Genomic DNA, 22,708 nt, shown 5'->3' on the forward strand with positions numbered 1-22,708 from the left:
GAGGGGAACCCACCCCACCGGACTGGTTTAACTGTCCGGCTTTAGTGCCTGGATCGCGCGGTCACAAACTCCTCGGCCAGCTCCAGGAGGGCCTGGAGACAGAGGGCTGCCACGCGGCGAGATGGGGGTTGACCAAGTGGAATAAAGGAAAAATGATAAATGTGTTATTCCGTTCGGTAGCAGGTCTACTACGGGAGAATGCAAATCTAGAGGCTCAGTTGCACACAGTGGGCAAGGAGTCACTGGAGCAGGCGGCGGGGGGCTCTGAGCCAACGCTCAGCCGCATGGCGTCGCTGCCAGAAAATGGTGCCGAGGAAAGCGGAAAAGGCGCGAAAATCCCCCTGGGAGGCGGGCCAGCCGCGTCACCGCCCACGGCCCCGCCCCTCGGAGTGGCGCCAAAAGAAGCCCCGCCCCCTGACGTGGAGCAAGTAGTGGAACTGTCCCCCGTATGAGGGAGAAAAGTTGTATCCAGTGCTCCCGCCTGACAAATTTAACTCTCTCCCGACTGCGGCTCCCCTGATAGCATTGGTGAAGCAAGTCGTCGATGCGCAGGGTGCAACCCGCACCACCACTACATACCACACCTGCACGCAGGGAGAGCTGCAGGAATTGTGTCGGGAATCAAAAATAAAACCTGAAGAACTGCTAGCCATATGGCTAGGACGACTAGTTGTGGAGTTTGGGTCGGACTTGCTAGACTTGGAAGAGGCTAGCTTCCTAACCCACCAAGCCTCATGGAGTGGGGGGCATGCCACCGACCTGGACGTGGTAGCGGGTAATGCTCATTGGCCCATCCCACTTCCAGCACTTGTTGTAGGCCAAGTTAGCCACAAATCCCATGTGTGGCACGACGGCCGCCCACCAAGAGCCAGTGCGGAGCAACTTCTCCTGGCTATAATAGGGGTTTCATACTGCACTTGGAACCTAAGAGTGTTTCAGCTGGGACTGACACAACCTCAGCAGCAGGGGGCGTGGCCCCATCGCTACCTGAGAAATCCTGGAACTATTCCGGCAACTCTCAACAGCGTGGAGGCCTGCGTGGAAGTTTATGGAGGGGAGGATGCTATAACGCTCCGGCTTCTCCTCAACCCAGTGGCTGGCCAGCCCGCGGGGAATCTCTTAAGCCAACTCTCTTAAGCCAACTCCCTTATGAAGCCGGCCACAAGAATCTCCAGCGACTCAGAGCATCGACTCACTGCATACCCAATCGAGGCCCAGAACACGAGACGTCACGAATCCGACTCTTGACGAACACCGTGACCGTTGCCGCAGAGAATGCCAGAGGAGCGGGCCATGTTTGGATTCCTATTAAACCACTCGAAACTTTTGAAACAACAGCTACGCATCCTAGGGGATGAAGGTCAACGTCACTTGGCAAGTGAGCTAGGATTCAAGTTTAATGATAAGCAAAAAAAAAGTAGCGGCAGCAGCCTTCACAAATCCAACCCTGCTGACACCCGACCCTACGTTAAGCTCCTCGTTTGTAATCCTCATGACCCAAGTGACCGCCGCCAAGTATCTTTCCTGTTCGACACGGGGGTCCAGGTCAACTTTGTTACCAATACCACGCCCCGCATAAAAACTGCTAAGACCATCCAAGTACAAGGACTCAATGCTATTGCCGCAACGCCCCGGATTAAGTTCCAAATCCAGGGGCACGTACTAAATGGCGTCCTAGGGGGCATCAATATTCTGGGAATTCCGGGAATCAAAGCGCTTAACCTCAAAGAACAAGTGCTACAAGCGCTACCCATCGCTATCCCGGAACCGGATTAGCACCGACCGACGCTCCGCAACACCTCCACCTGGCGATACCAGCCAATCCCAACTAAGGGCCCCCTTAAAGGGTCCCTCACCGACCTTCTGCGACGACTCGAGCAACGGGGTTGCATCAAACCAGTAACTGCTAGCACCTACCTATCACCGGGGTGGGGAGTCGCAAAACCTGGAAAACCCGACGAAGCCCGGCTAGTCGTTGATTACAGGGAGGCCAACAAAAGGTGTCAAGTACTTCAGCAACCCAACCCTTCCACCCTACCACAATGTATGTCTGAAATGGCCCAATTCCAGTGAGACGAGTGGGTCGGAGTCACCCTAGACTTAAAGAACATGTTCTTCTCGATTCCGATTGCTGACCCTGAAGGAGTGTTAAATATGTGCATCGAGGGCATCATGTACAAATGGACAGTCTGTCCGCAGGGATACTGCAACGCCCCGTCGTTGGCCACTGGTGCTATGAACAATACCTTAAAGAACTTTCGTGCCTCACACACCCTTCCATCAGAAGAGGAATTAAGAATCTGGAGTTATGTTGATGACATCGCCATTATGGGCCATGATAGCTCTATCGTTACCAGCATAGTCAACCAACTAGTGGCCCACCTTCAAGGTGAGGGATGGACGATCAATGAGGAAAAGTCATGCCTGCATCCCGTAGATTACATCACGTTCCTCGGCACCCGATTCGTTGGCCCCATCCGCCACGGAATCTTGCATGATGGCCCCAACATCGACCCATTAAAGAAACCCCTACCCGTAACTAAAAGACATTTTCAGCAGCTTTTGGGTCACTTAAATTGGTACCGGCACTTTGTTAACCCCAGCCATCTAACGCTCCTCACTAAGTTACAGCGACAGATCTGTGACAAGTCCCGGAAATCCACACCTTGGACGGAAGGGGATCAGCGGAACCTGCATTGCCTGTTAGCCGCTGTGAAGGATACGCAGCTCCATGCAATCAACCTTGGTGAACCATTAATCGTAACTCTTGGGTTCACCATTAACCACGTGTGGGCTGTCGCGCACAACTCTCGCAGTGACCTGGTATACACAGCTCATAAAACTCTTCAAGCAGCACAACATCGGTATGGAGCCGTAGGAAAGATCCTTCTGGCTGGACAGCTAGTGGAGCCATTAGCAAGGGAGCACGGAACGCTCTGCGCTCCCGCCACCACGTTGTTGCCTTTGTTAGATGCAGAAAAGGTCGACCCGTATTTTCAAGGAGAGCCTAAGACGTGGAACACGTTGGTGCTCACCCATCATTACAACTGGTGCTGTTGGAAATTTGAAGACATACCACCCGACCCCAACTCGGGGGATGGGGAGAAACCCCCAACGCTGTATGGAACCTCTGCCCTGCCCTGGATGGCCTCGGACGGAACCTCCCGACACGGCAGAGGCTATGGGTACTATTGTAAGGCCTGTCACGACGCGGAAATACTCTGGGCCCACCCAGACGACAATTCTGCTCAAAAAATGCGAACTGATGGGATTCCTTAAAGTGCTGCAACACTGTCTAATGCACCACAATGATACACTTCCAGTTCCAATCATTGCAATCGACTCGCAGTACATCTATAAGATCCTTACTGGCACAGCCCTTCCCACCAAAAATTTAAATAATTGGGAAGACATCTGGGAAACTTTGACTAAATTTACACGGCTCCCACTGGTTAAGCACACCAAGTCACACCGCCCTGACACCGACCCAGTGCATGAGGCCATCGACAAGCTCTTGGAAGATCCACTCTGGACCGACATAGTTCTGCCCATCACCACTACTCCCGATCCCGAAGTAAGCCCGTTCCTCGCATGGCTTCATGAGAATTGGGGTCACCCGGGACCGCGGGCCAGCCATCGACGCTGGCGCCAAGCCGCTACGGAGCCTACCTTGTATGGCATTCGACACGATTGGGAAAAGGTAGCACAGGCTTGTGAGATGTGCAAAAGAAAAGTGCCATCGAACCAAACATCAAGACGGAGCTTTCAACCCCTCGCAATTCCAGGTGGGAAAAGTCTGGCAAATAGATCTGCTCGGGCCCCTCCCGGGGTCCAAACCGCCAAGTAAGGGATTAGTCATCGTCGATTTGGGAACGCGCCAGTTACAGGTCATTCCCTTACAGAAAAGCAATGCCACTGCCGTTGTCTCCGCCTTAACTGCTACATTTGCCGCTTGGCAACCTCCTCATGAAATTCAGTCTGACAAAGGACCCCTGTTTAACTCTAATGCCCTGGAAAAATTTGCTCGTCTTCACAACGTCACATGGCATCTCCATCTGCCATACCACCCACAATCCAACGGCGTCGTAGAGAGACACATCGGCTTATACAAAGAACAACTTCGCCTCAGAGGGGGAGGAACGTACAAAAACTGGACTAAGCACAATCATGACGTCCTCATTTTGCTGAACACCGCAAAACCACTATGGGACGAGGCTGATCCCAAGAAACCTCTATCCTGGGAACCTAAATTCCAACCCGATGAGTTAGTGTGGGTTTCGATACCGCACCCTCGTCAATCTCATCCACAAGTCTACAAGGGAACAGTTCAACGGTCGGAACAGTATCCCAACACCTATTCCGTCCTATTGGAGGAAAAGCCCGATCGTCCCCCTATTATCGTTCACCACAATTGGTTGACTCGCCGTTCTGCTGTTCACCCAGTTTCCTTGTAGTGAACCCGATTACGTTTTTCTTTTGTTTCTTTTGTTTCCTTGCAGGCCTGGCGGTGACGAAGCGGCAATCTACAGCTGCTCGATCACGAGATCCAGCGTAGCACATTTGGGTCGACACAGTAATGGCCGCTTACTCAAACGTTGTGGATGGGATCATCGTCATGCTTCTGCTGTTCCCAATGGGTTCCTCAGCGAATGGAACTGACTTCGCAACCTCTAACTCGGTTCTGTCCCTTTTGTCACTCTGGGCGAACATCACGGGAGATAGTAGCGAGTCAGGACTCACCGCATGTTTACGCCTGCCTCTTTCTGTTAACGACCCAGTGTTAACCCCGTTTGTATACCCTCTTAATGTTAATAAGTGGTTTAAAGCCCGGAACACCAATCCGAACCCCAATATTACGATAACTCAACATTCTTTTATATATTCCCAGCGCCAACACACCGTCCATTACCAGTATTCTTGGCCACGTAACTTGACCTTATCCAAAATGAACTGCTCTGTCTGCAGATCGGAGGCTATGTTTCCACCTGGCCCCGTTCGGCTCTTCTATAACATTGCGTGTTCAAAAATACCGTGGGGAATTAACCCAGAAGGAGTAAAGTGGTCCAGGGACGATAATTCGTTAGCCTGGAACCCCACAGCCATTACTCCAACATGGTACCTAGCCCTTCCCCCAGGCCCGAACAAAACCAGGGCACGAGATGAGTCTGGCCCGGTTCCATCCGTCCTTCAGCAGCCCCGATCTCTAGTCTCTTGGAACGAGTCACTAGCCATCAATATATTGGATGCCCAAGATTGGTGCTCATATTTTTATCCCATCTTAAGGGCGGCCAGACTCAGTCAGTGGTGCCATGGCTACGACACGCCCGCCAACATGGTCGATCTTCCTCGCAAAGTAGCTTCAGTCAATTGGAAAGGTCAAAGCTGTGCATTAATTAGTACGCCGGCAACTTTAGGGCTGTTATGGGCTTCTTCGGACGGGCAGCTTTACACTAACCTCCCGGCCGCCTTAACGGGCGTCCAATGCTTTTTGAGTACAGTAATGCTTTGCCCCCCCTTAAGTGTTGACACATCTCACCCGCGTAGTCCGGCCGTACTTCGTTGCCATAAGCGACGCGCTCCGGTGTGGAGCGAGTTAACAGACGAAGAGAAAGTCAACCAAAAATTCGTATGGGCGCTTGAAGGTTATTTTGCATGGGGAATAGGGATAGGCAAGGCAAGAGTCAATATCACCAAGTTAGCTGAACAAGTTGAGCTTCCAGCCAATAGTACCGAAACAGCCTTGTGGTTATTAAACCAGCAATTACAGGCTACATCGCACATGACCATGCAAAACCACTTAGCCCTCGACGCAATGCTACATCTGGGAGGCATGTGTCAATTCCTTAACTTGTTTAGGGAACACTGTTGTATTAGCATACCTAACGTTACTATTCCATTAGAAGATCAGCTCGACCATATAAAACAAATTGCCGCAGACACCAACAACGTTGCCGGAATCGGGAAGGGATGGTTAGCTGACATTTTCGGCTGGATGCGATGGGACACGTCATCTTGGTTAATGCATTTACTGACTCCCCTCATTACCTTGTGTTTACCATTAATAGTAATAGCCATTGTTGTATGTATGGGTTGTTGTATTTTACTGTTTGTTAAAAAGCGATTTGTTAAGCTATCTGCTTATGTATATACTCGCCTGCCACCTGAATCCTGTGATGACGACGAGTTCCTAGACGAAAATTACTTGTAACCTAATTCCCTTGTCTATTGTGACATGGTCAAGGGGGCATGTCATAACCAAATGAGTTGAGTGCCCCTGTCACAATAGAACTGCCCAATTACTTTCAAATTTGGTACGTTCTGCCTCATTAGCTATTCCTACCTGGCAGTCTGTTATTGGCTACTCCTAAATGTATAAAAATCCGTGCAGCTTCCGCCCAAGTCGGAGAGCTCTGAGCACGTGGTAGAGTACGGAGAACTTTGCCACGTGGCTGAGAAAAGCTGGCAGACTGGCCATCCTCCAACATCTCCCCATCACCGTCTGTCCCGACGTATCCTTCATCCTGCATGCTCGCTTCTGTCTACGGACTCGCTGGCTCGTTTTGTTGCCAGTTACTTGTAACTACGCAAGCAACTCGTTGCCTGTAACTACGTAAGCAACCTTACCACCTGCATCGCGGCCACCAGCGGCGTAAGTAAAGTTAAAGTAAAAGTTATTTTGCAACCAATACGCTGTGTCCCGCCTCTCCATCCACCAGCCCGCCTGACGGCCGAGTAATCAGCGATCCTCAAGTCGGCTCCGGCTGTCTGAGACAGATTGGAGCCAGACTTACTTATCCTTATACCTGTTTGCCCTCACTGTAATAGAAGTGAAAAAATCATAAGTAATAGTGGCAATGTGAATATGTTTCAGGGGATATTTTATAATGTAGACATATTTCATTCTTTGTTTAATGAAACATTGTTGGTCTCAGAATTACTGTAGCTTATTGTGGATTTTTCACATCAGTCTTTGCTTAACAAATCTCTTTTGTGTGCTGGAACAATTTCTCATGTAGAACGTCCCATGCAGCTCAGCCTTTTTTCACCTTAACATTATTTTGTAGATGTGTCAGGTTTAAGTTTCTTGAGCTACATTGTATTTTCTTGGTTAAGCTTATTTCATGAGCCAGGTGAGAGCTTTCTATTACCCTGTTAACAGAACCAATTAAACAAGATATACAACCCTGTTTCAGATGTTTGCTTGTTAGCCCTGGTTTGGTAATGAGTTGTTGTTCACATGAATCTGGCTACAGTATGCGTAACACTGGGGCAAAGCCTAGGACAGTTGCCCAAATCGGTCCCTTCCCTCTCTCTCACTCAGTTATGCCATTGAATATGGGGGCTTTTAAAAATTAAATGTTATGATATTTTGTTCTGCCATAATGTTTACAGTTCAGAGTAGTGCATTAATCTGTCAAATAGAATTGAAAGAATAGTCTCAGAAAATTGTGTGCATGTCTGTGGGTATGCTGGTGAGTTTTTGTTTTTGGTCATAGGACCATGTAATCACAACAATTTATTTTTAATCTGACTGAATAAATTCTAGTACATTTTTTTAAACAAAGCATCCTTATTCTTCTTTATTAGGTTTGCCTCTGCTAGTGCAAAGAACAATTGCAAGGACTATTGTTCTTCAGGAAATAGTAGGAAAAGGTCGATTTGGCGAAGTCTGGCGTGGAAAATGGTGCGGGGAAGATGTTGCTGTAAAAATCTTCTCTTCAAGGGATGAAAGGTCTTGGTTTCGTGAGGCGGAAATCTATCAAACAGTTATGCTGAGACACGAAAATATCCTGGGTTTTATTGCTGCTGATAACAAGGGTATATAATCTTTCCAGACATCTTTTGACAATTAAAGTTGGCTGAAAAAACCCCATCTGTCTACTGGGAAATTCTCAGCCTTCAAGGTTCTGTTTCACTCGCAGCTGGACAGAACTTTGAACCTTGGGGTTTCTTGTGGAAGGGATTATTCATTTTTAGCAACATATCAGTAATGCCCCTTTCAACTGTCCCATGTCTCCATATCCTCCAGCACTGCTTTTGGAGGGAAGGAAGCTTCCAGGCGTACTGCTGGGAGGGGTGGCACTAAGGAAACCCCTGTCTTGATAATGACAGGAGGGATGGGCTGGGAATCTGAACAGCCTGCTGGGCTGGGTCCTGGGGAGGTTGGGAGTTGAAAGAAACCAAACTTTTGTTAAGTTGGCTCTGGAAGAGCTGGGGCGTGTGGCTGTCCTGGGAGCCCCAGTTCAGGACCGCCTGCTGGTTCTGCTGCTGGGGACCGAGGAGTCCCACCTCTGGGGCAGCTCACTTAGTGGGCTCCAAAGGAACCCGGGTGGTTGCAGAGCTGTTGAAGGAAAGTTTTTGTTTAACCTCAACAAATCATCATTTACGCAAAGAAAATGATCTATCATAAATTTTCTAACTAGTTCTGGTCAGTATTTTTCCTGTCATGTGGCAGCCCAAGGAACTTGATCTTTTCCCCCTGTTTTGCGAAAGCACAGAGATGTGAGTTTAACAGTTTGAAGGAATAATTAGTAAAGTTCAAGTGGATAATGGTCACTTTGACTGTGATATCAAATTCCTTTGCTGAGGTTCTGCCGTGACCTTCAGGGCAAGGAAATGTCTCTTGCATGGAGCCATGGAGCTCCGCACAGGTGTAGGGGTCTGCCTGTATGGCACCCAGTGCAGATCATAGGCCTTAGTGTCTTGTGTCAAGACTAGGGTGGCCACCGAGGTACCTCAAGAATAGAGGACAGTTGCATTTCATAGATTTCATAGACATTAGGGCTGGAAGGGACCTCGGAAGATCATCGAGTCCAGCCCCCCGCCCAAAGGGCAGGAAGTCAGCTGGGGTCATGGGATCCCAGCAAGATAAGCATCCAGTTTCATCTTGAAGGTGTTCAATGAAGGCGCTTGAACCACCTCTGGTGGCAGGCTGTTCCAGACCTTGGGGGGAAAATGTGTATAGTTAAACTGGTATTTAAAATATTCACTTCACCTTGAAATGACTGAATCTCTTGCTAATTTTTAAAGCTAATTTATACATATAGTTCAGAAACATTTTTTTCTTTTGATAGATAATGGAACTTGGACTCAGCTCTGGCTTGTCTCTGAATATCATGACCAAGGCTCCTTGTTTGATTATTTAAACAGAAATACTGTGACAATAGATGGGATGATTAAATTGGCACTTTCAATAGCCAGTGGCCTAGCACATCTTCACATGGAAATAGTTGGTACACAAGGTATTTATTTCTCTATAATATATTCTTTAAAAAAAGATGAGGGGAAAATGTGGGTGATATTTCCATAAATGTCTATTAGTTACAAGATGCACTAAAGATTTCTTTGATAAAGAGCTTGATTCATTAGTACTTATTTTTAAGTGATACTTAAAACATTATTCAATTTGTCTCCCAATGCTCGTATAAATGGAAAGAAAAGCACATAACATTCTCAACTGAGCTTATGATGCAGTCAACTGCCAAACCATCCAGTTATTACTATTTTTGAGTACAGTTCTATAGTACATTGAAAATAAACCAGGAGTAACATAGAACAAATATAACTTAATATCAAACAATACGAAGTATTGAATTGATTGTGTTAATTATAATTTTAATTACATTTTCAGTGGAAGGTTTATTTAGCTGAAGCTGCCACATCTCCAGTCTGATGAATAGGAGTGCTACAGGAGAATGCTGTAAAATTTAGGTCACGCTTGCTTCAGGGTGCCTGAAGTGTTTGAGTATGCTCAGTGGAGTCTGTCTACTGTTGACTAGTGTTAGTACTTATCTATTCAAACACTAGGATACCAGTGGTATGTACCGGGTTATTGCATGCCTGAATAGAGTAGGAGTGTCGATTATGGGAAACTTTGTGGTCCTGAAATAGGATTTAAGAGTAAAAGGAATGTCTGGATGAAAGAAGCGTTTATTGTGTGTCTGTGGTAAGTAATGGCAGGCAGAGTCTAATTTGTGCTAAACTGAGAAGGAAAATGGCAATAAGCTGGGTTTTTTTGGGAGGGGGGTGTTAGTTTTTTATTTTTTTATTTTTTTCCATATTAACATTCATCATAATGGTTGGGTGTTTTCTTCTGTTGTTTTTTGGTGGTGTTACCAGGCAAACCAGCTATTGCACACAGAGATATGAAATCCAAAAACATCTTGGTGAAAAAAAATGAAACCTGTGCCATTGCAGACTTGGGGCTGGCTGTTAAGCATGATTCTGTATTGAACACAATTGACATACCTCTGAATCCTAGAGTGGGAACAAAGAGGTAAGAGCTTTGATGCATTTGATAAAGAAAGGTATTAAGGGAGAACCACCAGAGGGAGTTCAGGCTGTTCCACTTCTGTGCAGTTTTCAAGCACTGTATGAAGTATGGGGCATTCCTTTTCTTCCACTCTCAGGCTTTCCTTTCAAGCTCTGCTTGGACTCTTTTCTCAGGGCAGATCCAGATCCTAAATCTGGGCATTGTATGAAGGAATTGTTAAGGAGGATGAAAGGTCAGGGCTCTTTCAAATTCAGTATGGCAATAGGGGGCAAAGGTAGCCATGTAAGGAGATTGTCTCAAACCTTCCCTTGGCCATAAAATTATATGGGATGTCTCTGAATTTAAAGAGAGAGCAACCACATAATAGACAATGATCCTGCTCCTAAATTCGGATGTTAGATAACAAGCTGGCTTCTTTTGGTTGGCCTATGTAGCTATTGATGTTAAATATCTAGATGTTAATAAAATCCTTAAGCATGGCTCTAGGTCCTAGTTCTGTCCAGAACAGTAATTCTCATCTGGGGTGCTACAGTAAACCTATTGCAAGATGAAATCAGAAATTTCAAATAGGAATTGATAGCGAATCTAAAAAGGTCAAGAACCATTGGCTTAGAGTGACAGCAGCCAGTTGTTGACATCCTTGACTGCATGCTGAGCTGCTGCCTTTCTTCCTCACTCAGGCTTTACTGAGATCAGGATACATTTTACTTTTCTTTCAGTTTCAATAGTACTTTTGGCCCACTAATGCCATTAAATACAATCCGGTTTGTCTTGTAGGCGAAACTTTATTAGCAAATAAAACCTCAAGATCAAATATAAATAGAGATGGAATGAACCTCTTCAGCTGAAGTAGCTAGCTGGGCCCTGTATTTGTTTGGTTATTAAGCAAAACAGAAAGATTGTTCATCATAGGAAGTATTTTGTTTCTTTCAGTGCAAGATTTTTAAGAGAGAGAAAAAAAAATCAGAAAATTATTACAATATTAATCAAAAGTTTAGCAAGCTTAATTACTCTGAAGGAGGACCAGGGGAAGCAGTACATTATATGACTATGGTGTTGGCACACACGCATAATGGTCACACAAAACATTTAGACTTTAGATGAATATCTTGAATAAATAACCCAAGCTAAACTTTGTTTACAGAAAAATATATATAGGGTATTGAGGCCTATTATTAAAGGTTGGATCAAAGAGCATGGTTCAACTCAGATGGTGATTCTTGAATCTTTCATCAAACAAACTTCTTAGATTGGTGCCATGTATAGTCAGATGTGGTCAAAATGGCCCTTTTTTGGACTTTTCAGAATCTAAGTAATATATTTGAATGCAGATAAAATAAGTGAGGGCATGGGCAAATGAAATGCAAGCAAATTACTGGAAGGTAAAGGAGGGTGGGGTTTCACAGCTTATCAGCTGTTCTATACTTACTGCATATGTACACACTTGCCTTGGGGTAGATGAAAGCTAACCTGCCCTAGTTTGTCCTTTGTTGAGAAAAGACCAGGAGCATATACACACAGACAGTTATTCTGGAACAGCTGACATGCTGTGGGTCTTCCCACCCTTAGTAACTTTGTGTGCTCATGTCCTAAATGGAGATAGGAATCAATTGTCAAGGCCAGTGGTGCCCAACCTTCTGACCTTGTGGGCCAGATGAATGGCACAAGGCTGATCTGTGGGCCAGATCCCATGGGTGGGGTTATTCTGCAGGCTGGATCCAATGTAGGGTCAGAACAGCAGGCCAGTTCGTGTGCGTTACTGAGCACTCCAGCTTGGCCCTGTACACCAGCTGTCTGCAGTGATCCCATGCACTGGCTAGATGCTTTTGCGACTTGATCCCACACGCTGACCTGACTCCATGTGTTGGATCCAGCTGCAGAGTGACCCCAACATGCCAGTGAGATCTGGCCTATGGGGTCATGTCATCCAGCCTGTAGGGTGACCCACATATCTATAAATTTGGCAGCAGGAGTGGTGGCTGAGTTAATTGCTCCCCCACCACCGAATTTCTGGACCTATGGGGAGCCCCACAGACTGGATTCATGTGGGCCATGGCAGTTGAGCACTACTGATCAAGTTCAGTAAAAGTGATGGCAAGTAATTATGACAATCCAACATATTGTTTCCAAATACCTCCATGCCAGATATTAGGATCTTAGTAATAACTTGTCAACTGACATACTTGGTGTATGTATTTGTATATGTATCTTTATTTTTTTTAAAGGTACATGGCTCCTGAAATACTTGATGATGTAATGAACGTAAATATCTTTGAATCTTTCAAGCGTGCAGACATATACTCTCTTGGTTTGGTGTACTGGGAGATATCACGAAGATGCTCAATTGGAGGTAAAATTTCTGGTCTCTTCCCCTCCCCTCCCCCCTCTTTCCCAACTCAAATTTGATTAAAAAAAAAGAATTTAAAGGAACATGCTGTTTCAGTATATGTGCCTTTTCTTTTCTTTTTTCCCCCTCTGAATTATGAAGATTGGATGTGGAAGCAGGAGTGCTGCATGACTTGCAGTGATTTCCTCAAAAGGAAATGTGGATGTGCCCTGTGCCTCCTTGAGCTCCCAGGGCATAAATAGCAGATGGCACTTAGTTCCTTCTTACCACCCAAGACTGAAACAACCACCAGGGTGTCTAACCTTTTAGTTCATAACTCTGGCTAAGTCTTTCATAATTCTTCTGAAAAATACATTCTTCAGAACTCTTCTGTTTCCCCTTGAAAGACCTGCTGTGAATGAATTTGACCTGCATGGACTGATTTTCTCTGGTCAGACTTTTGTGTACAAGACTTTCAGTATAGGTACCTTAATGTGGCAGACTCTGAATCTGTGGACTACCAGTCCTGGCCTTTTGCAGTAGGATATTTGTGTTAAAAAGTTATCAGAGGCCTTTCCTGTTCTTAGAGAGGCACTTGGTGTGCTCTTCCTCTCTCTGAAGATGTGCAAGTTGTGAGAGATGTAACTGAACTTCCATTTGCTGGAACAGTCTATCTAGAACAGGCTTCCTGAGAAGCAGACAAGACAAGATTCCCATCAGATATTAGACAAAAAATTCTTCAAAAGTCCTGTCTGACAAACTTGCAGTGTTTAAAACGAGAACATGTTACTAGTCTGATGGAGTTCAATGGTCTGATGGAGTGGGGGTGACCACCTTTTCAATCAACATGCCTGCCCCTCCACCCCTTGCAGATGGCATGTGGCATGGTGGGAGCAGAGCTGAGCAGAGCCTGTGGGGTCAGGAGAGGATATGGGCTGCCCACTTCAGGGCTTGGGGTTCCCTGCCCTGCTGCCCTTCCCTCAGAGCCTCCATGGCCCAGTTGGCAAGCCTGGAGTGGGAGGGCAGAGTGGCTTGGTGCTGCCACCACTGCCAGGAGCCTCGCACCAGTTGCTTTACCATAGTGAATCCCCCCTGCCTGCCAGGCAGCAGTGGGGGCGGTGGTGCGGAGTTGTGGGGGTGCCATGGCGGTGCAGCTGGCACAGGGCTCTTGGCAGTGGCAGCAGCACCATGCTATCCTGCTCTGGCCTCCCACATGGGGTCCCACCTGCTGAGCTGCGGGGACTCCCGGTGGAGGGCAGCAGGGTGGGAAGAGTCAAGCCTGCAGTGGACAGCCTGCATCTTCCCCTGCCCTGCACACAAGTCTGGGGGACACGTGCCCCCATTCCCAGCTTCCTGGTAGTGCACTCAGTAGCAGGGAGCCAGTCCCTTGCTGCCCCCTGGACAAGCCACCTATGGCTCTATCCTGCCCCCTTAGCTAAGCCTTGCAGCCACGCATTCCCACCCTGGCCCCAGGCTCCATGCACTGACCCGGCTGGGCAGTGCCTTCAGCCCTAGCTGCCAGCCCTACTCCTTCCCTCACTATGGGGGCCTCAATTTGCCCTCCCCCACCCTGTGTCACCTATGCCCCTCACCTCCCCGCCATAGATTTACTGGCAGACAGCTAGGAGAGCTGCTCTCCACTGCTGGCTGGATGTATTGCTGGCCACTTGAGTGTGTGCACACTCACGCGTGCATGTGGTGCCCCCTGCATCCTGCTCCCCCCAGACCTAAGCACCCCCTTGCAGGCTGGGGAGAGCAGGATGGAGCCATGGGTGGCTTGTCAGAACTCTGGAACCCCGCCAGCCTGTGGGGGAAATCCACCGTTTCCTGCATTTTTCTCCTTCAAAGGAGAAAATCCGTGTTTTTTTCACAACAAATGGAAAACCCAGATCCCTGCACATGCTACTCGCATGATAGTTGAATGTGTTGAGGGGAATCTGGGACAAATGCGGTCCTGGAGTCATTCAGCCTAGGACTGGGATGTGATGTTCATACTTTGGGACTGTCCTGCCCAATCAGGAACAGGTGGCCACCCTAGGACCAGGGCAACAGCCTCAGGAGCTGCCTTTTGTGAAGGGTGGAGAGAGGAGGGGCAACAAAAGCAGCCACCTCAGTTGAGACAGCAGGAGTTGACATTTCTCCATGTATCAGTCCCTCAGGTGTAGATCTATCCTGCTACAGCACTGCTACTTGCACTAAAGCCAAGACTAATACATCCAGTGCTGAAGCCAGTGTTAGGAGAGGCCACCTGAACACAAGAGCAAAGATCAGTGTGTTTCTACCAGGCAAAGCTATTAAGGCCTCTAGGAAGAAAACCACTAATTCTTCAACAGCATGTAAGGCTAGTGATACCAGCATGGCACAGAGGAAAAATTTCTTTACTCTGTGGCCCTATTCTGCTTGCTGGGATCTGCCCTTACACTATTCTAAGATCTGATCCCCATCCAGTTCTAGAAAGTAGAAGACTGCACTGGCATTGTTGGCCAGAGCAACAGTAAAGTCCTGCCATGTGCCCTAACAACCTCTTGTCTTTGTCACGCAGCAAACCTGTGTCGTCAGTGCTGGCACCAGATGATTTACAAGAATAGCACAGACTCTAGAAAGAGACATCTATAATGCAAAAAGACTCATTAATTGTCAACATACCACCAGCTTTGGGCCCATCTGTACAGTCATTCTCCCCAGGCAAGCCAGAGAAACCTATTTTATCACATTACGCAGTTTTCGCTTCCTCTGATTATCAGACTAGGAAGAAACTAGGACATCTGCCTGTTCAGTAACATGTCCCACTTCAGTTGTGCATCAGCAAATTCGATGGGACTTTCAGGAGCCGAAGTTAGCCAGTCCAGGAAGCCTGACCTTTGGTCTGCCTTAGAATTGAAGACATGGAAGTTATAAATCATTGCCCACAGCTACTTTATCCTGCTTTATTCTTTTTTTCCTTGCCTTTCCAATTTATCTTCTGGGAGCCCTCCCATGACAGCCTGTTGCAGGAAGAAATGGCCTTGTTGCTTCATCTAGGAATCTTAGAAAAAGGGCAAACAATACAAGGGAAGAGGCTTCTTTTGACATTTCCTTATACCAAAGAAGAGAGGAGGTCTCTGTACATATCATTAGAGTGTGGGAAAGAATTAAATAAGATGGCAACCGTGACATAGTAAGATTTGAATGAGCTGTGGGGTTGTGTGAGTTCGCTTCTTGGCCTCCAAGTTTGATATCTGTATTTTTTCAAAATTATACAGTGTTTTGACTAGAGCTATATGAATAATTGATTTCTTTGGTACAGCTGTCAAACAAAAAGTCAACAAAACCCAGAAAATTGGTTCAGTTGGAACTGAACTTGGAATTTTTGTTTTTTCTGCAAATAGTTTCAGGACACTGAAATCACATTTTTGGTAGCTGTCCTAATAGCAAAACATTGTAGCAGAGCTTCAGGTTGAAGAGGTTTTTTAATATTTAAATATGTTCTAGTTCAAGAAGCTTTTACTATAACAATTTTAGCCAAATCTTTGTGGCAACAGAACATAACTTTGCTGCATGTCCATTTACAATATCCAGTGCTGTGACTATTTGATTGTATATTGATTTGTACACTAAAAAGTAATAATAGCAGTAGACACTATCTGGAGTAACAAGTATTGATGAATACATTCACAGTTACATATTAGCAAGAGTTCTTTTGTCAGTGAGAAGCATAATCAAAGTTATTTTGGAGCATCTGCTTTCATTTGACCTATGCACTTCAGCTGCACAACATTTCTCTTGCAGGACTTGTTGAGGAGTACCAGTTGCCTTTTTATGATGTTGTGCCTTCTGATCCTTCAGTAGAAGACATGAGAAGGGCAGTTTGTGAGCAGAAACTTAGGCCAAATATTCCAAACCAGTGGCAAAGTTGTGAGGTAAAAGGGATTTTTTTTTAAGTATATTGAGTTATACTTGATGAGGTGGGGATTTTCAAACCCACTGAAGGGCTAGGGACAGAAGGTACACATAAACTGGTTTAAGTGATCAGAAACTGGTTTAAACCTGTAACAGAACAGAAGTTCAGTGCACATAAACCAGTTTCAAAATGGCTGAAATTGGTTTATGATAAACCTAGTTTAATGTAATATCAGACTGAACTGATTTGGGTTAAACTGGTTTATGGAACTTGTGTCCCAGACCTTCCTTGTTGAAGTTAAATCAGAGTCCCCGAGTATCCCAGCATGCTTTTCAGTCTGGGACTGGGCTGTCCTGTCTGCTCCAGAGAGCAGGGTTGGCTCTGCCCCCCTGCTGTCTAGCCAGAGCAGGGGCAGGAGCATGGCCAGATGCCAGCCAGCATGGCCCCCTAAGCTGACATGGCATGGGTTTATTCCCCCTTCTCTCCCCTTTCCCCCTGGGGAACCACAGCTGGGGTCTGCCTGGCTGGGCCGGAGCAGCCCCAGTCAGGGTCTCCCCTGACTTTGACACTCCAGCGGTAGGGTCAGGGGGCATGGCCAGAGCAGGATGGTATGGCTCCGCCGTGCGCCTACCTTGCTTGGGGCTGGGGGGGCTGAGCTGGGCCAGCCTACAGGCACTGCTAAGGGTGGGCATGGAGAGGCCAGCCTGGGCTGGGCTGCAGGAAAAGGGCCCTTCTCAGTTGGCTGTGGCTCAGGCTGGAGCTGCGGGAACTGGGCACCTGGATTGTTCCTGACTCCTTGTACCCAGGCTAGGCTGGGCTGGGCTGTCATGAAGCCGCAGCTGGCTGGGAATGGCCCTGCTCCCATGGCACATCCCAGGCCAGCTCTGCTATCTGTCTGCCTTGCCCGGGGCTGAGTGGGACCAATTGCATCATGAGTGACAGATTCTTTGCAGGCACTGCATCTCCATGACAGCTTAGGAGCTGGGTGCAGGGAGCTGCGAGCAGCCTGGGCACACAGCTCTTGTGGCCCCATCCCGAGCTGCAGCTGGCTGGGAAGGACCCTGCCCTTGCGGCCCAGCCCAGCTTCGCCCCTCCACACCTGCTCTCAGCAGTGCCCGCGGGCTGGCCCGGCTTAACCCTCTAGCCCCAGCCCCAAGTGAGGCAGGTGGATGGCAGGGGCCATGCCAGCTGGCTCTGGCTGCACCCCCTGCCATACAAGTGGCCAGTGGCACGGAAAGCCGGGCAGACCCCATTTGTGGGGTCCCCATACCTATGAGACAGAGGGGAGACAGGGGAGTTTATTCCCCCCCCCACTCCCCTTTGCCTGAGGCACTGCCCTGGCCAGTGTCTGGCTATGCCCCAGGCTTGGGGTTTTTGAATGTCTGTACTTAGCCAAGGGAATTAGGCGCCCAGCTTCCGCTGAATTTGAATACGATTTAGAAACCTAACTTTCTTAGGGTATGGATAGGCGTTTCCACCACATGAAATCTTGTGTTTCACCTCCATGAAACATAGCAATTCAACCACAAGCAGTTAGCTCTTTAAAAACAATGTTGCTATTTACTAGTGCCATGTGTGCCACCTGTTCAATATCCCACAGTCAGAGGGAGGGAGGGACAGAGGGAGAACAGAGGTTCCCTGATGGCCCACCCGGTGTTGGGGAGCCCTGTGGGGACCTTGTTGCTATGGTCATTTGAGCAACCCTGGGGCACTCGGGGACTGCACAAGTGGCAGTTCCAATGTCCCCCCACCTTTTGAACAGTTTCGAGGACTCCCTAGGGCTGTTCAGAAGTTGGAGATGAGGAAAGCAGTTAGATTGTTGCCAATGGTTTCTTGACAGCCTTCCCCCTTGGTGGGGACAGTCAAGGAGCAGCTCACTATTGCCTCCTGGCTGGACAGCTTGCCTCTGAGGCGTCCATACAGCTGTCTGGCCAGGGGCTTGTGTGCCGCTTCTCAACATTTTCTCAACACTATGAATTTCCCAGAAATTCTTACTACTGCACCTGAAAACCTGCCCATGGTCTTAGATTCCTTTATTTTTGGGGGGAATACAGAAAAAGTTGTCCATTAGGATTAAATATGAAACTAATTTCTTTCTTTGACAAGCCCAAAATGAAAATCTCTAGGGCTTGGAATAGATGTTACATTTGTCCTAGGACAAGTTGTGCCTGTATTTGTCCCAGGACATACATGTTCCAGGATTGGCATGTACACAATGAGGGTTTAGTGTGTGGCTGAATGCGCTTCCATATTTCTGCTATTGCTTGATTAGTGTAATTCTGGGATAACTGTTCTGGGACACACTTTGAGATGTCCCAAGATGAACTGTTAGCACTTCTTATCCTGTCAACCTTTCCAGGATTTGTCCAGGAACAATGGATGTGGATGTTTGAACAATTGCACTTTGTCCCAGGATGAAGTGTTTTATCTTGAGACAAATACAACATCTTTTTGTAGCCAAACTTACTGCCATTTCCATTGGATTTTGATTCCAAAGGATTTTATTATATGTTACAGTGTGTTTTCTTAATTCATTGCTACATGAAGGCAGTAGAAGTGTTTTTATTTCTAACCTGTTTTCTTTTATCTTAAGGCACTCAGAGTCATGGGCAGAATAATGCGCGAGTGCTGGTGTGCTAATGGAGCAGCCCGCCTCACTGCGCTTCGCATTAAGAAGACTATTTCACAGCTCTGTGTACAGGAAGATTGCAAAGCCTAAACAAGTGATTGGGAGAAAAGAAGGAATCATTGTGTTCATCTTTTTACGTGTGTGTGTGTGTCTGTGTTGTGTGTGTCTGTGTTTTCTTTTACCTACCTCACATATATACGGTATGGTATTTAAGTGCCCGAACCACAGCACTGAAAAATAGCTTTATAGTTGACCTCAGGCAAACGCAGCTTCTGGTTGATGTTAATTTTTTTTTTAATACAGCAAGTCACTGACTTGCCTTGTTTTTCTTAAGGAAAGTAGTTAATAGAAAAATAGCAGAACTGATCTAAGAAATAATATTAGATCTTAAAATACATTTCACTGTTCTTAAGCCTTTTCTTCTTTTTAGAATCAAAATACGTTGTAGGTGGGTTGCTGCATGGCTTTAAGAAGTGGATTAGGGGAAAAACCCATGCATTTTTTTTTTGTCAAACCAAAAATAAGTAGCAGAACAAATGTATTGAGCATCTTAGGTATTTTACTTAGAGTTCTGGAGAATAGCTGTCAGTGAAGTGCATTTATATGTTTTTATACTATAACGATCATTTACTAACCAAACAAAGAAATATTCCATTGAACTTGTGTACTGTGAAAGCAAAGTAAATGCATGGTTCTTTTTTAAGTATTTTTTTTTATTACAGCTTATCTGCAAAACTATAGGTAACATTGGTAGTATTTTTGTTATGTTTCCTTATGAGCTGATTGTTCCAAAATGCCAGGCAAGGACCACATTTTCTATTTTGTACTAGTTGTGAGGAAATGTAATGTGGGGAGTATTTTGTTAGCATTTCTAGGTAAAATTTTGATAGGACCTCTTCTGTATTATCTGAAAAGAATGTATTTTTAACTGACATTTTGCAGAACATTAGTTGATCTAGAGAGTGCCTTTTTGTTGGGGACTAGGATGAGCTAACAAAGTTAATTTCTGTAAAAACTCAGTGTCCTGGATAAAATTTTTACATGCAGAGACCCGTACCTAACAACTTGCACTCTATGGAGGCCAGCACAAATGGCTATTCTTAAGGTGGGCCTGGGTGGTTTCCACACAGTTTGGAATTGTGCAGAGTGAGTGTCTTCAGCACCCGGAGCGAGTGGTACAGGCACTCCTCATGATCTAAACCTGAATGACAGTGGTACAGTCCTTGTGCTCTGACCCAGCTTTAGCCTTTAGAGAACTTATTGCCTCACGCAGAACATGAGTTCCCACACTAACCCATTTTCTTATGTGTATAAATATATTTTTAAGTACAGCCCAGTAGTATATAAATGGATGGGTGAGTGAGGCACAAGCCCTGGATGCTGTCTAAGGGAGAGGTGCCAGAATAGGATTAGTGGGTGTCTTACCTTCCTGCCCCCCATCCTGTCCCTTATACCCTGTCCCTTCTCTGCATTGGTCCAGTTCTGGCTCGGGCAGATGGTGATGGTGTGGGGAGATATGTTACCTCACTTTTTAGGCACTACAAATTGTTAAAAGGCTGCTGAAGACATGTGTTGATGGCTAAAAGGAGGCAACATTTGCTCAGCAGCAGCAAATTTCTAGCCTTTGCCTCTGCACCAGGTGAGACTGCCACCTGGTTCTGGCTAGTATGCCTCTGGTCCAGGCCACTGTGCAAATAGTTTTTCAGTGTGTATCTCATAATTTAATGCACATGTTCAATAGTTAAAAAAAAAAATCTGACATCCCCTGGTGTCCTGGATGGTTTGAGGCACGTGGTCATTTCATATACTTTGAAAAAAATTATTTTAAAATATTTATCTTAACCCCACAAAATCCATGAGCTGTAGAATTAGGGCCACAGATCTCTCGATTCTCTGTAACACAGTGGTTGTAGAGAAAGAAAACTTAACAAAAATAAAAAATAGAAAAGAAGGGAAGGGAAGTGACTTGAATACCACAGTTTACTTATAGTTTCCTGTGTTTAATCTTTGTCATTGGGTCTTTTGAATTCCGTTTTAGGTGGAAAACCAGGACCATAGTCTTCAGTCAGCTAGGTCAGTGTTTCATGTTTTATTTTGCAGCTTCTGTTGCAGTGAACATTATTTGTTCTTTAAATCACTACTAGCAAAGTGTAGCATAAATGTTTGTATAATTTACCTTAGCTTGCTTAAAGTGAAGCTAAGCCCTACTTTATTATTTGTGGTCTTGTAACCACGCTACAGAGTATGATCTAAAGGATTGCTAGTAGGTTTTATTTCTGTATGCTTTGAGTTGTAGACAAACTTACTCTTTATATTTTTAATACTTTTTGTATGTTCCAGTTGTGGTTAGTCGCACACACTATCTAATCTGCAGTATTTATTTGAAAATGAAATGAAAAACAACCTACTATAATGATCTTATTTTAGAGGATATTTTTAAAGATGGTTTGCTTGCTTGCTATCTTTATAAACCCTAACGCTGATTTGGTTCCTTTTATTTTGAATGAAAGTATAAACAAGAATCTAGTGCTTAAGCCTCAAGCACTGTAATTCAAAAATAGCTTTTTATTTAAAAGCAAAAATTGTCAAGAAATTTCTAAATAAAAGAGCCTGATCCACCTCTCAGTGAAGTCGATAAAAAAAAGACTTATTGACACCAATAGGAGCTGGATAAGATGCAGAATATTGCGGTTACATTGTAGTTAATGTGATGTTAAGCTAGGGCCATATTTTCAGAAAAAATTGACCCCCACAGTTGGAGCAGGATTTTTATAATAGCTTGGATGTCTAAATAAAGTGTCCAGATTATCAAAAATGTTCTGGATTCAGCGGGAAGAGAGAAACAAAATGCCTGTTAATTACACAACAACACAATGACATTGGTATTAGGCTACTGCACAGTTAACATCTGTAAAAACCTGTGCACTGGTGCTACTGCACAGTAGTGCCAGTTACTGCACACTGATTTAGTCCTTAGTTATCCAAGTACTATACTTAATGCACAGTAACTACGGCACATTAATGAACATGTAGACATACCCACTGAGACATAAAAAGGAAAATTAGGATACTGAAATTCAGCCCATTTTCGAAGGTATCTGGAGATGTTACATCATCACCAGAGGACCTAGGAACTAGAAGGATTACAAAGAACTAGAATTATGTTCTCTTAAGCAGGGGTGTCAAAGATGCAGCCTGCAGGATGGATCTGTCCCACCAAGTTCAATCATCTGGCTTCCTGTGCTGCCCCTGGGTCTCAGAGTTGACCTATGTGTGGCATGGAGTATGTGCAGGGCCTGGGATATGCACGTCATGCAGGGGTGTGGGGTTCATGGACCTGATCAGGATCGTGGACCTGATCTAGTCCATGGACCTGCCCTGCACCTTTCATCCAGCCTTCAGGGCCAGATGAATTTGACACCTCTTTTCTAAAGGAGTAAATCAGAGAGCAGAGGCAGGCAATATATGACCCACCAAGGGATTTTATCCAGCCTGTGGCAGGTCCCTTGGCCCCACCTGGCCCAGGGGTGGGGGGCAGCTCAGGCTGTGGTGTGTGTGGCCAGTCCCACTGCTCCCAAGCGTGCAGCAGAGCTGGGGGGG

At 46.0% G+C, this 22,708-nt stretch overlaps 1 protein-coding gene across 2 annotated transcripts in view; it reads left to right on the forward strand.

Annotated features, from left to right (window-relative positions):
- The window catches only part of ACVR1C (activin A receptor type 1C), a 74,104-nt gene extending 51,427 nt beyond the window's left edge, over positions 1–22,677 (forward strand). The window contains exons 3-8 of one of the 2 annotated variants that reach the window (XM_025199925.1): positions 7,588–7,818; positions 9,075–9,242; positions 10,120–10,276; positions 12,499–12,623; positions 16,368–16,498; positions 19,073–22,677. In XM_025199925.1, the coding sequence (XP_025055710.1) occupies positions 7,588–7,818; positions 9,075–9,242; positions 10,120–10,276; positions 12,499–12,623; positions 16,368–16,498; positions 19,073–19,198 (938 nt within the window). In that variant the 3' untranslated portion in view covers positions 19,199–22,677. Of the gene's footprint in view, positions 1–4,499; positions 5,376–5,903; positions 6,268–7,587; positions 7,819–9,074; positions 9,243–10,119; positions 10,277–12,498; positions 12,624–16,367; positions 16,499–19,072 lie in introns of those variants that run through there. The other variant, XM_025199924.1, reaches the window with a different exon arrangement.
- Positions 22,678–22,708: the final 31 nt, after the last annotated feature.

This window comes from Alligator sinensis, unplaced genomic scaffold (genome assembly GCF_000455745.1).
Source record: "Alligator sinensis unplaced genomic scaffold, ASM45574v1 scaffold389_1, whole genome shotgun sequence".
Classification (NCBI taxonomy): Eukaryota; Metazoa; Chordata; order Crocodylia; family Alligatoridae; genus Alligator; species Alligator sinensis.